The sequence below is a fragment of the Dermacentor albipictus genome, chromosome 1, assembly GCF_038994185.2.
Source record: "Dermacentor albipictus isolate Rhodes 1998 colony chromosome 1, USDA_Dalb.pri_finalv2, whole genome shotgun sequence".
In the NCBI taxonomy this organism is placed as follows: domain Eukaryota; kingdom Metazoa; phylum Arthropoda; class Arachnida; order Ixodida; family Ixodidae; genus Dermacentor; species Dermacentor albipictus.
This window is the reverse complement of record NC_091821.1, coordinates 513,621,959-513,634,486: the sequence shown is the minus strand read 5'-3', so window position 1 is coordinate 513,634,486 and position 12,528 is coordinate 513,621,959. Positions and strand designations below refer to the sequence as shown.

The following is a 12,528-nucleotide window of genomic DNA, read 5'->3' as shown; positions in this document are numbered from 1 at the left end:
CTTGACACGCTTTCAAAGTGCTCCCCAAGTGAATCCGCCTGGTCTTGTAGGGTATCGCCTTGTGTGTTTACCAAAGGGAGTGAATATGCTGGTCGCCCTCTAATTCTATTTACGTGGTTCCAGACTTTCGCCTCATCTGTAAACGAGTTAATACTTGATAAAAAGTTCTGCCAACTTTCTCTTCTGGCCTGCCTGCGGGTTCTCCTGCCTTGAGATTTTACTTTCTTAAAGTTGATAAGATTCTCTGCAGTGGGGGAAGCGCGTAGCAACCCCCACGCTTTGTTTTGTTTCTTACGAGCAATCCTACATTCGTCGTTCCACCACAGGACACGCCGTCTGCATGCCAAACCACTTCCTTCAGATATGCATTTTGATGCCGCATCTATTATGAATGCTGTAAGATAATCCACAGCAGCATCAATTTCTAAAGAAGACAGGTCAGCCCATGAGATGCTAGATAGATTTCGAAATTTCTCCCAGTCGGCTGTATCTATCTTCCACCTAGGAGCTTGTGGGGGAAATTCATTTTCTTTAGATGTTCTTAGCAGTACGGGGAAGTGATCGCTCCCGTAAGGATTTTTCATAACTTCCCATTCGAGTTCAGGCAGTATACACGGGGAAACTACGCTGAGGTCAATTGATGAAAATGTTCTGTTGGCGAGAGAATAATATGTGGGTGCCTTCTTATTCAGCAGGCATGCACCAGAAGAGAAGAGGAACTGTTCAACAAGACGACCTCGCGCATCTATACAAGAGTCGCCCCACAGGCTGTTGTGCGCATTGAAATCCCCAAGTACAACGTACGGTCCTGGCAATTCATCTATGAAGGACTGAAATTCATGTTTGCTTAGTTTGTAGTGTGGAGGTATATAAATCGAGCAAATAGTGATAAGTATGTTTAGCAAAACAATTCAAACCGCCACTGCTTCAAGGGCCGTTCGTAGCTGTAAATGTTGACATGCTATGCTCTTTTGGATTACAATTGCAACACCTCCCGATGATGCGATTGCATCATCGCGATCTTTGCGAAAAGTAACATGCTGTCGGAGAAAGTTTGTGTGTTGTGATTTGAGGTGTGTTTCCTGTAGACACAGCACTTTTGGATTGTGTTTGTGTATAATCTCTTGCACATCATCAAGGTTCCTAAGAAGACCTCTGACGTTCCATTGTATGATTTGTGTATCCATATTTAAAGTAAGTTGGTGCTGTGTGTACGGAAACTGAAAGATGTCTTAGATTACAGAGCTCTTTCGAGGCCCTGTAATCGGGGTTTTGCCCTTTCTGGAGCGTTCGAGGGAGCCTCGCCACTCCTTAGGCGCTTGGCGCGCCGTGAGGACAGGTGTAGTGTCCATTGCCTCTTGGGAGGCGCTGGACACATGCTCTTGCGAGCGAGTTTTCTGTGAGGGTCCTGCCTCGGAAGGCAAGATTCCTGCGGCCACCAGCCCGGAGCTCGATGGGGCTCCCTGATGGATCTGGCTGCGCCGGCTGTTGCCAGCGCTGGATGGGGCCGGGGAGGTTGGGGCAGCCTCGGCTGCACCCACCTTCGGGTTCGATGGCCCCGTCTGCTGTGTTGGCGTAGCAGCGTTAGCTGCAGCCGCCAAGGGGGCGGATGGCGTCACTGCCGCCTCACTGGGTGTGGGTCGGACAGCCGCCGGAGGCCGTTGTGGCGCTGCCTCCTGACGCGCCACTTCGGCAAATGTGTTCTTAGGCAGGTATGCCACCCGCCTACGTGCCTCCTTGCATGATATATTTTCTTTCACTTTGATCGTGACAATTTCTTTTTCTTTTTTCCAAGATGGGCACGACCGCGAGTACGCGGCGTGCTCTCCATCACAGTTTACACAATGCAAAGAGTTCGCGCAAGCTTCAGACGTGTGTTCATGGGCACTGCATTTTGCACATGTTTGGTGGCCTCGGCAGCTCTGCGAGCTGTGGCCAAAACGTTGGCATTTCAAACATCTCAAGGGATTTGGCACATACGGTCTTACACGGAGCTTGATGTACCCGTCCTTGATTGACTCGGGCAGGACACTTGAATTGAAGGTGAGTATTAGATGTCTGGTCGCAATTTCTTTACCCTCTCGCCTCATCTTGATTCTTTTGACATTTATAACATTCTGTTCACTGAAGCCCTCCAAGAGTTCAGCCTCAGTGAGCTCTAGCAAATCATCGTCGGAGACAACTCCGCGGGAGGTATTCATCGTGCGGTGCGGGGTTACTACTACTTGGGTCTCCCCAAATGATACTAGTTAAGGCAGTTTCTCAAATTGTTTCTGATCGCGGAGCTCCAAGAGGAGGTCACCGCTAGCCATCCTCGACGCCTTATATCCTGGGTCAAAAACTTCGGTAAGGGACTTTGATACAAGAAATGGTGAAATTGTTCGCACTGGTTTAGCTGGTGTTTCAGAATGGATGACGTGGAAACGAGGGAAAGATTCTTTCTGCCGACCAAAAAATTTGAATACTTCATCGGTGCGCCCTCTTTTCTGAGGGCGATCACGGAGTGGAAGGAGGTAGCCATAAACATATGTGAGATTTCGGCAGTAACGCCAGCCACCCACCGTGGAGTCCTACAAGGGGACACTGCAGGACCTGTGAAACATGGCCTGCAAACGCCAGCTGTACATTACTAGTATAACCAAATATGAAATAACCAAGGTTGGCTATCCACACAAGGTTAACCCTTGCTGCCTGGAAAAATTGGAAGTAAAAGGAAACCAGAAGAAGACAGGAAAGGTGGAAAGTAAGAGAAAGACGAAGGTAATAGGGAGAGAGAGACAGGAAAAGGCAACTACCGATTTCCCCCGGGTGGGTCAGTCCGGGGGTGCCGTCTGCGTGAAGCAGAGGCCAAAGAGGTGTGTTGCCTCCGCCGAAGGGCCGTAAAGGTCCTAACACCCGGCATCGGCTCAACCCCCAGGATCCCCTTTTCCCCGGACACGGCTAAGCCGCGCACGGCTACACGCGGGAGGGTCCGACCCCCATGTGCTCGGGTACGTGGTGTTGCAACACACCAAACGCCTGCTGACGCAGACGCCCCTGCGGGGCTTAGTTAAGTAACGGGTCGCCAAAGCGAATGCTGACCTGACCCTGGACCTGGGAGAGCTGGCCAGAGTAGCTGTGCAGAATCAGGCCCAAAGCCTCGACGGACATCCCGGGGAATGTACACTTGAACCGTTTCCTGGCCATGACAGACACGCTGGCCCCCATGTCCAGCTCTATAGAAATGGGGTGCCCGCAGATTTCGACGGTCAGCATGTACGGTGGCACACACGATGGTACAAAGCCTGTGTGCCACATGTCGAAAATCGGCGGGTCCTCGGCCACGACGTGGAGCCTGGCCATGGAAGAACTCAGGCCTGCTGCCGCGCACCCCCACCGCTTTTTTTTTGCGACGGCTACCCTGGCTGTGGGCTTGTTTGGCACCTGGGCTTGAACCAGGCTGCTGCTGCTGTTTGCTGTTTGTCCTCCCCCTTCGGCATACCCATGCCAGGTGCCCAGTTTTCCAAGAACGTGAAGCATTGTGCTTGAGAGAACTGGCACTGTGAGGGGAAATGGGCACCACCACAGCGACTGCAGGTATTGCCCTTTGTCGCCAACTTGTCGACCGCCGCTTCCACCTAGCCAGTACGCCGCTTTCACCTAGCCAGCACGGGAAATCTCGCTGGCGTCCTTGACAGCAGCTTCCATTACCTTGCTGCCTTCACAGCGTCATCCAGCAAGGGGTTGGGAAGCTCCAGGAGACGCATCTGCATGGCGGTGTTGTTGATGCCGCAGACAAAACGGTTTCGGAGCAGCGAGTCCAGTTGGTCCCCGAAGTCGCAGGCACTTGCTAACCCTCGTAGCGCAGCAACGAACTGCCCGAGGGTCTCTCCTTCTCGGCGGCTCCAGTTGTTGAAGCGGAAAGGCTCCATTAGTGTGGACGGTGCTGGGTTGAAATGCGAGCGCAGTATGGCAAGCAACTCACCCCGCGTCTTAACATGCGACGTGGCTGGCTTGAGAAGGTCGAGCAGGAGACTGAAGATGCGGGTCCCGCAGCTGGCCAGGAAAATGTCCCACTGTTTGGCTTCGGGTGTGTCATTTGCCCGAAAGAACACGTGGACTTGCTTCTCGTAAATTGGCCAGGCGGACCCATCTCCCTTGAACGGCTCAAGACTTACGTACAACGGCATGGTGGCAGCGATGGGGGGCGGTGTTTTGCTGCTCACGGCGGTGTGGGATGATCCGTGGGTACTCTTCGCCAGTGTCACGATCTGTCCGGGTTCGTGAACAAGGGAGGGCTCTAGGTAACCTCCGTTAGACAGACCCTCCACAGTGTGGTGGTGATGAATGATGACTGACATCCGAGCAGCTGTGCTCATCGGTGTTTATTGCAGTGTAGTGACCATTGTTGCCTACTGAGCCTGGCAGGCCACAAAGCCTGGCGGGCCAACGAAGATTATGCCCGAGGGGACGTCACATGCTTGTTACAGAATATGCCGTAAGAAAGTCAAGTCCGAGGATTAAGTCATGGGGACAATTGGTCAGCAGTGTAAAAGAACAGGAACAGGGGATACTGATATGGGAAGTGCACATTTCAGTGACGTCAACAGTGCTAACATCGGCCACGTGTACGGCTCGAGTAGTAGGAGGCGTGAGAACCTTCCCCAGTCGACGACGGAGGTTAGAACTCATTATGGACACCTGGGCTCCAGTATCTATTAACGCCGTCAAAAAAAGGAACACCATTGAAGTGACCATCAAGTAAGTTCTGGTTCATTGGGAGCGTCAATGGAGGATTCTTACACGACGAAGATAATGCAGCACTACCCCCTGGAGCTGCATGGTCTAGTTTTCCATCCGGGAGGGACAATAATTGGTCGTCGACGAACAGCAGCGTGGCTGGGGCTACGGGGACCGACGGCGCTGAGGTGACAGCAAGCGAGTATTGCGACTGCAATTGCCACATACGCCTGAGGTAGGAGGCCTATGGCGAGGCGTGTAATGGCACGGGTCGGCATATGGGCGAGGAGACGGTGAAAAGAAGCTCGAACACTGCAATGTCCAGGAGGTGCAGCAGTGGCAAGCGACAAGGCCAATACGGAGGCAACGCAAGCAAATGGGCTTGTCGTCCGATCGCTGTCGTCCGAATACCGATCGCTGTCAGGCGTAGGTGTCGGCACAGGTCGGGCGTCAGATCAGGAGATGGAGCAGGCGGCAGGAAAACCGAGGTTGGCAAATTCTTGCCGCACAACTGCCTGAATGAGAGAGATCGCTGGGGCTGGTTGGTCCATGGTGGGGTCAAGTGGGCATGGATGGAACGGCGCAGGACTTGTAGCCTCGAGCTCACGGCGAACAATACAGGTGAGGCGCTCATTTAAGGGTGGTGAAGCGGTAAGGTCGATGCAAGACAACGACACAGCCATTTTAGGGAGAACTGTGGTATGACGTGGCGGCTTTTGGCGAGCTCAAAGCAGCGGCATTCCTTAACAATGACGTCGATGGTGGACACATTGTTGAAGACCAACAAGTCGAACGCGTCGTCCGCGATCCCCTTAAGTATGTGGCCAACTTTGTCAACATCAGCCATTTTGTCGTCGACTTTCCAGCAAAGAGCGAGCACGTCTTGTATGTACGAGACATACAATTCAGTAGAAGATTCAACTCGGGTAGCAAGCTCTTTTCGTGCAGCCAGCTGCCTACCGGTGGGATCAAAGATGTCGGTGAGCTTCTCCTTGAAAGCATCCGAGCTAGAGATCTCGTCCTCGTGTGCCTGTAACCAGACACGAGGAGTTCCGTCCAAATAGAATAGGACATTCACTAGCATAATGGTAGGGTCCCAGTGGTTGTTTTGGCTGACACACTCATACAGGGTGAGCCAGTCCTCAATGTCGACATTATCTTGGCCGGAAAATATGGCAGTATCGCGGGAGTTTGTGACCATAACGTACGTGGTTGATGGGGTCGCAGGAGTAGAAGCAGACGAGGTGTCGTCACTGGGAGCCATTGCGGAAAGCAGGACGGTGCGGCCGCTGCAAAGCTCCGTGGCGAGGACGGGGAACGGCACCCTATACTAAAATGTTACGCGAACGAAGGAATAAGAACTGGAGACTATTTACAATATGTATTTACAAAGGATAATGCAGCGCTAGCCAGTTCAGCCGACAGCTCGAGAGCCAGCGAGCGTTCGTCTTCGTCGGGGCACCCGCATGCATCGGCCACAAGAAACATGCGATATGCATGTATCAATATGATACCCAAATATCACACACAAAATACAAAAAGTTAGATGCAAGGATTGGCAAGCAGCACTACTGCACAAAGAAAACCTCTGAACCACAAGGGCCTGAAAGCATGTGCTATACAAAACCAATATCACAGCTGCATCCCCCCACGAGAGGACGTGCCGCTATTTCATTGGGCTCATAACATGCAACACAATATCGCTCAAGAAGCCAAGGCCCAGTTCATAGACTGCATGCAGAGTGTCGTTAACAGAATTCCCTTGTTCTGTGGTGGTGCTATGTGGGCCAGACGGGCAGATGCCTCAATCAGTGCTGGTGGGAGCACGTTAATCATGTCTGAAATGGAAAGGAAGCCTTTCTTGCTTTGCATGCCAGCATGCGTGGATGTACCCCACAATTATTACACTGTTTTGTGAATGTAAGGATGAGCAAATGGGTGCAATCAGTGTGGCAGCTCAAATGGCTAGGGAACAATGCATCTGCCAGAGCAAACTGGCAGTTGCCTTATCCAGTAAAGAATTCAGATACTTGGAATGTGGAAGCATGTGCAGTGGGCGTCTGTGATTGTCTAAGCTTTCACTCTTTTGCTTTTTGTTTTTTGTGGGTACTTCTTTCTTCTTTTTCATTGCAAATTGGTTTTAAGTAAAGCTTTCCATTTATGTGTATAGAGTTAAACCTCGATATAACGAACCTCATTATAACGGAATCCTCGATATAACAAAGCATTTCACATTTCATAACTTCTTGTCCATGAACACCATGCATGTAGAACCTTAATATAACGAAGTGTGTTTGTATACGATATCAATATACTAAAATTTCACTGCCACTGCAAAGGAATGCCGAGACAATAAATGGAAACTTGCACGGATGCAGATGGTCAAATTATTGAAGTACAAGCGGCTGCAAACACACCTTTCAAATTGTGCGCTGCACAACAAGAGAGCAAGCTAAAGTAGAGCTGTATCATGTTCCGTACAAATTCCCAGTGCGATAAGATCCTACCCCACCCCACACACTGTTTGCTTTAGGTGAGTGAAAGTGGGTGAGGGTAAGACAAGAAATATGGTGGCTTCACGAGTGCAGCCTTCCCGCCCAAGCAAAGGGAAAGGGGGAGAGGGGAGTGAGCTTGCGCTAACGCGATCAAGCGCACGAGGGGGCGGAGTGGGGGCTAGGTTGGCGCGTGCCTCGATTTCTGGCACATGTCTTAGCCGTGGCTGCGCATGGCTGTAAACGTGGCTGAGCGCATACGCAGCCGTGCATGCTGCTTTAGTGGTAATCTGCTGCATGTGCAAAGAGTGAGTGTCTCGAGACGGCATGGCATCATGTAAGCTGTCTTCTGGCACGTTTAGTATTAGAGGTTGTGTAATGTCGAGTTTTGGTGACCCGTTGGTGTGGGAGGCAGACGAAACATTCGCTCCCCGTTGCCGGCACTTTTCATGATAGCGTCGTCCCAGTGTGGGCGACACAATCAGGTGCAGGGGCGGAGTGCATGCAAAAGTGTGGCTGACTGCTTAATTCGTACTGCCGATGTAAGGATATCGTCGACAGGGGAGGATCATTCATCGCTGACTGTCAAATTGATCAAAATGACTTGGTTTCTCATTCGTATTTGCTTTCTTCAGTTACCTGATAATTCGGGTAATTCTGCGGCCTCTTTCCACGTACGAAAAATCGATTGGCGACTGTGCTTATTTGCATAAAAGGTTTAATTTCAATACAACAAAATTTCGATATAGCGTAGCAAATTGCCGATTTTATCAACTTTGTTATATCGAGTTTTAAGTGCACATTTCCCGTCTGGTCAATAAATATTGTCAGCTGAAAGTCGGTGCATGTCCCATCTAGCTGCTTTTCATCCCTGTGTTTTGTTTTTTTCCACGCTGTTTGCTGTCAGTGTCATTTAAAACCAGCTACAAAATTTTTCAATTCCTACATCTCTCCTGTAATCTACGTTCTTATGGAGAACACATACATACAGCACTTCTAGCACTGTGTGTGTCTATTTCGTTGTATGTATCTAATGCACTCGAAAGTCATTGATTGTGCTGCACCAATTAGCCCAATGCTACACCTTAGCTTTGTAATCTGTTGATACAAAAAGCCTTAATCCCTTTTCTTATATATTTATAGCAGCATGACTGCACAGATGCGTCAATGAACAACAACTGCATGAATGGAAGTGCGTGTCAAATTATTCTGTCACACAACATGGAATAAGCTCCCTCACCCCTGGTGAACTCCCAGATCTTCACCTTGCGGTCACCCCCGCCCGTGCACAGGATACGGCCAGAAGGCGAGAACTGCACTGCATTCACTTCACCATCATGTGCCTCCTGGGTATGTGGGGACATGACAACATAGTGATCACTGACGTAGGTCCGTTGCATCCCACAGCACATGTGCATTCCATGTTAACAATCTTCAGATGCACAAACTATTTCAAGAAAATGGCATTACTGAAGAAATGTACAATGGCAATAACAAATCAGTGATAAATAAAATGAAGACATATTTGCTAGGAAATGCAAGAGCGTGACATGGCGGCTAGCAGGTAACCCTCCTTCCATTAATGGCCCTTTCTGCCTACGAAGCACTGAAGCAAATTTTAATGTAGAGGAATACGCATTTGGGCTGGTTGGTTAATGATTACAAGCAGAAAACAGTGCTAAATGACCGGACGAAGAGAGGGACACAGGCCACAGCGCTCAATAATATATAATATATAATAATATTCTTTATTTCCATCGGTATGATGGAGGAGGTTGTGGGTAAAAGCTGCTTGTAAATGGCAGCTTGACAAAAAGCCCACAGCCCCCTTCTACAGGGCAACAACAGCAAAGCAGGGAAAGACACACACAAGTACACATATAATCTCTTCGTAATTTAGCAGAGACAAAAATAACAGGATCATTTCATAAATGAAATAGAAACAAAGAAAATAGAACAACAATCAATACAATAAGTGCAGAGGGTCTAAAGCTGTATAATAAACACAGGATTAAGTATGCACATTATAGGAATACAGGTGGAGTTACTAAGAATGTGTGCAGTGAATCTGTCGTAATTCACGTTTAGATAGTTTAAGTAAGTCAGTCCCGGATTTTTTGCAGTTGTTTAATAGAGTTGGAAGTGTGAAGGATAATTTTTCCATTGTGTAATTGGTTCTAGGAGTAGGTACAATCCACTCCTCTTTATGACGGGTAGTGTAAAACACAGTGCTCTTTTTCAGTAATCACAACTCATGCAGATATTTAAGATGATTTTTTAGTTCGCGCTAGAATGCAAGTGCTAGCTTTTATTGTAAAGATTGAATACTGGTATTATGCATGCTTTGGAGAAAAGACCTTGCGAGTGACTGTTGTATGGTAGATTAAAAAGTACTCTGATAAGCTTTTTTTGAAGTATAAAGATCTTTTGCAAATTTGTATACGTGGTTGTGCCCCAGACCAAGAAACAGTAATTAAGATGAGAGTAAAATAGGGAATTATAAAGCAGGATCTTTACTTGATACGGGAGATATGATCTGTAATGGGAAATAATGCCTACTGCTCGAGCTAACTTAGAACAGCATCAATGTGACTATCCCATAGCATGTTCTGAGAAAATGTAACACCCAGAATTTTAGTATTATTTGTGATTTCTATTGGTGTGCCACCATAACTTAAGCTTACATGAGAATTTAGCTGCCTCAATTTAGGTCTAAATATTACAGCTTTCGTCTTATTAACGTTTATGTTCAGACGGTTTACTACTGACCATGTTTTAAGCTTAGTAAGGAGAGAATTCGCATCATTGTGTAAGATATGACAGTCTGGAGCAGATAGAAATACACTAGCGTCATCGGCATACAAAACATATTTATGATTAGTAGAGAGGTTAGCGAGATCATTTATGTAAATGTTAAAGAGAAGCGGACCAAGAATGCTGCCCTGAGGAACACCTCTAACTATGGATTTTAAATCAGAACGATACGTTTCGATTTGAACGAACTGCTGTCGAAAACTGAGATATGATTTAATAAGTTCAAGAAAATGACCTCGGATTCCATAAATTTCCAGTTTCTTCAGCAAAGTTAAGTGATGAATACAATCAAATGCTTTAGAAAAGTCGACATAAATACCTAGTACAAAGTTCTTTTTTCCAAATTCGGACAAAATAAGTTCAATAACAACCAAGTGTCTCTATTCTTTCTGTAGTGGATCCGATTCCACCGCCTCCGCCGTGAGCGTCTGCACAACGAGCGGATGTTTATGTTCGCGGCGCCGGCCTCCCCGGCGTGGAAGTCACGTACAATAAAGTTTCAGTTTCACCGCCGCTCGGCTGCTCGCCGGTCGCTCTCAAAGTTCGTTCTCTTCTCTCTGCGCGCGTCTGTCTATAGCGGACGCATTTCGTGCCCCTATAGCTTGGTGACCCAGACGTAGCAAGCTCACGCAATGGAAGACGAAATGAACACTACAGTAGTCAGCAACGACGCCCCGGCTCCTCAGCCCCAATCAACAGTGCCAGGCGACATCCCTGCCCACAGCGCTGCCATGGATGCCATTTCCAATGCCGAGCTGAGGCTGCCGCCGTTTTGGCCGAAGAATCCCGCCGTGTGGTTCACGCAAGTAGAAGCCCTCTTCGATTTGCGGCGCATCACATCGCAACGTGTGATGTACCTGCATGTCGTCTCAGCACTTTCCTCCGAGGTAGCTGATGAGTTCGACGACGTCATGAGAGCCCCACATCCAGCCACGCCCTACGACCATTTCAAGGCCATAGTGCTCACACGCAAAACCGTGTCCGAGAGAAGCCGTTTGCAGCAACTACTCAACGCGGAAGAACTCGGCGATCGCCGACCGTCGCAGCTATTACATCGGATGCGACAGCTACTCGGCGACCGTACCCAAGACTCCGAGAGTCCACTATTGCGCGAGCTGTTTCTGCAACGCTTGCCTCGGACACTTGTCGTGGTTTTGGCAGCTGCGGATGATATGCCTCTTGACAAACTGGCAGAACTCGCGGACCGCGTGAACGACTACTCCGGCAAAAGCTCCGCGGTGTCCTCGACCACTGTCACATCAGACCTCGAGGCCCGGCAATCTCGCCTCGAGGAGAAAATTGACAGGCTGATGGACACCATGGCAGCAATGCAGATGGACACGCCTCGTCGCTCTCCACTGGCGAAAGGTGGCTCACGTTCGCATTCCCGTTCCCGCCCAAGACACACTTCTGACGACTTCTGCTGGTACCACACCAGGTTCGGCGCCAGCGCTGCAAAATGTCGACAGCCTTGTCGCTGGCAGGGAAACATGGAAACGAGTCACTAATGGCGGCGCGTGACTCAACCGCTACGGGAAGCCGCCTATTCTACATCACAGACAGGATCGCAGGCCATCGCTTTCTTGTGGACACTGGTGCAGAGGTAAGCGTCATTCCTGCCTCTCGCCAGGACCGACACCGTTGTCCGAGGATTGCGCCTTTGCAAGCTGTAAATACATCCACAATCGCAACATATGGCCAACGCTCCCTCACCATTGACCTGGGCCTGCGTCGCATATTTCGGTGGATTTTCATCATCGCCGACGTGCGCTTCGCCGTATTAGGTGCGGACTTTCTTACCCATTTCGGTTTGAACGTGAATCTCCGCTCCCGTCAACTTGTGGACTGTACGACCAGCCTCTCCGTGCAAGGTATCCTCGCACCGCTGTCCGCCTCTACGCAACCAGCTCCGCATTCGCCATCATCAGAATTTGCCTCTATCCTCAGTGAATTTCCTGAACTTACGAAACCTACCAATTTGGAACTTCCAGTGCGGCACACTGTGACGCACCACATTGTCACCACGGGTCCTCCAGCATTCTGCAAGCCACGACGTCTTGCTGGAGACCGCCTCGCCACAGCTCGCAGAGAATTTGATCACATGCTGCAGTTAGGCATAATCCGCCCATCGTCAAGCAGCTGGTCATCTGCGCTGCACATGGTGCCCAAGCGTGACCCCGGAGATTGGCGCCCTTGTGGAGACTATCGTGCATTGAATGCCCGCACCACTCCCGACCGGTACCCGCTCCCGCACATTCACGACTTTGCTACCACTCTTGCTGGAACAACCATATTTAGCAAGATTGACCTAGTCAAGGCATATCATCAAATTCCTGTGGAACCAGCGGACATACCGAAGACTGCCATCACAACACCTTTTGGCCTATTCGAGTACGTCCGCATGCCATTCGGGTTACGGAACGCAGGCCAAACTTTCCAACGCTTCATCAACGAAGTCATACGTGGTCTGCACTTCGTCATCGCCTATCTTGATGATCTGCTG

The 12,528-nt window shown here is 49.5% G+C and overlaps 1 protein-coding gene across 2 annotated transcripts in view; it reads right to left on the bottom strand.

The window, feature by feature from the left end:
* The window catches only part of Atg16 (Autophagy-related 16), a 378,915-nt gene that overhangs the window by 134,047 nt on the left and 232,340 nt on the right, over positions 1-12,528 (bottom strand). For both annotated transcript variants that reach the window (XM_065437138.2, XM_065437139.2), the window contains one exon: positions 8,452-8,557. In XM_065437138.2, coding sequence (XP_065293210.1) covers positions 8,452-8,557 — 106 coding nt within the window. The remainder of the gene's footprint in view (positions 1-8,451; positions 8,558-12,528) is intronic.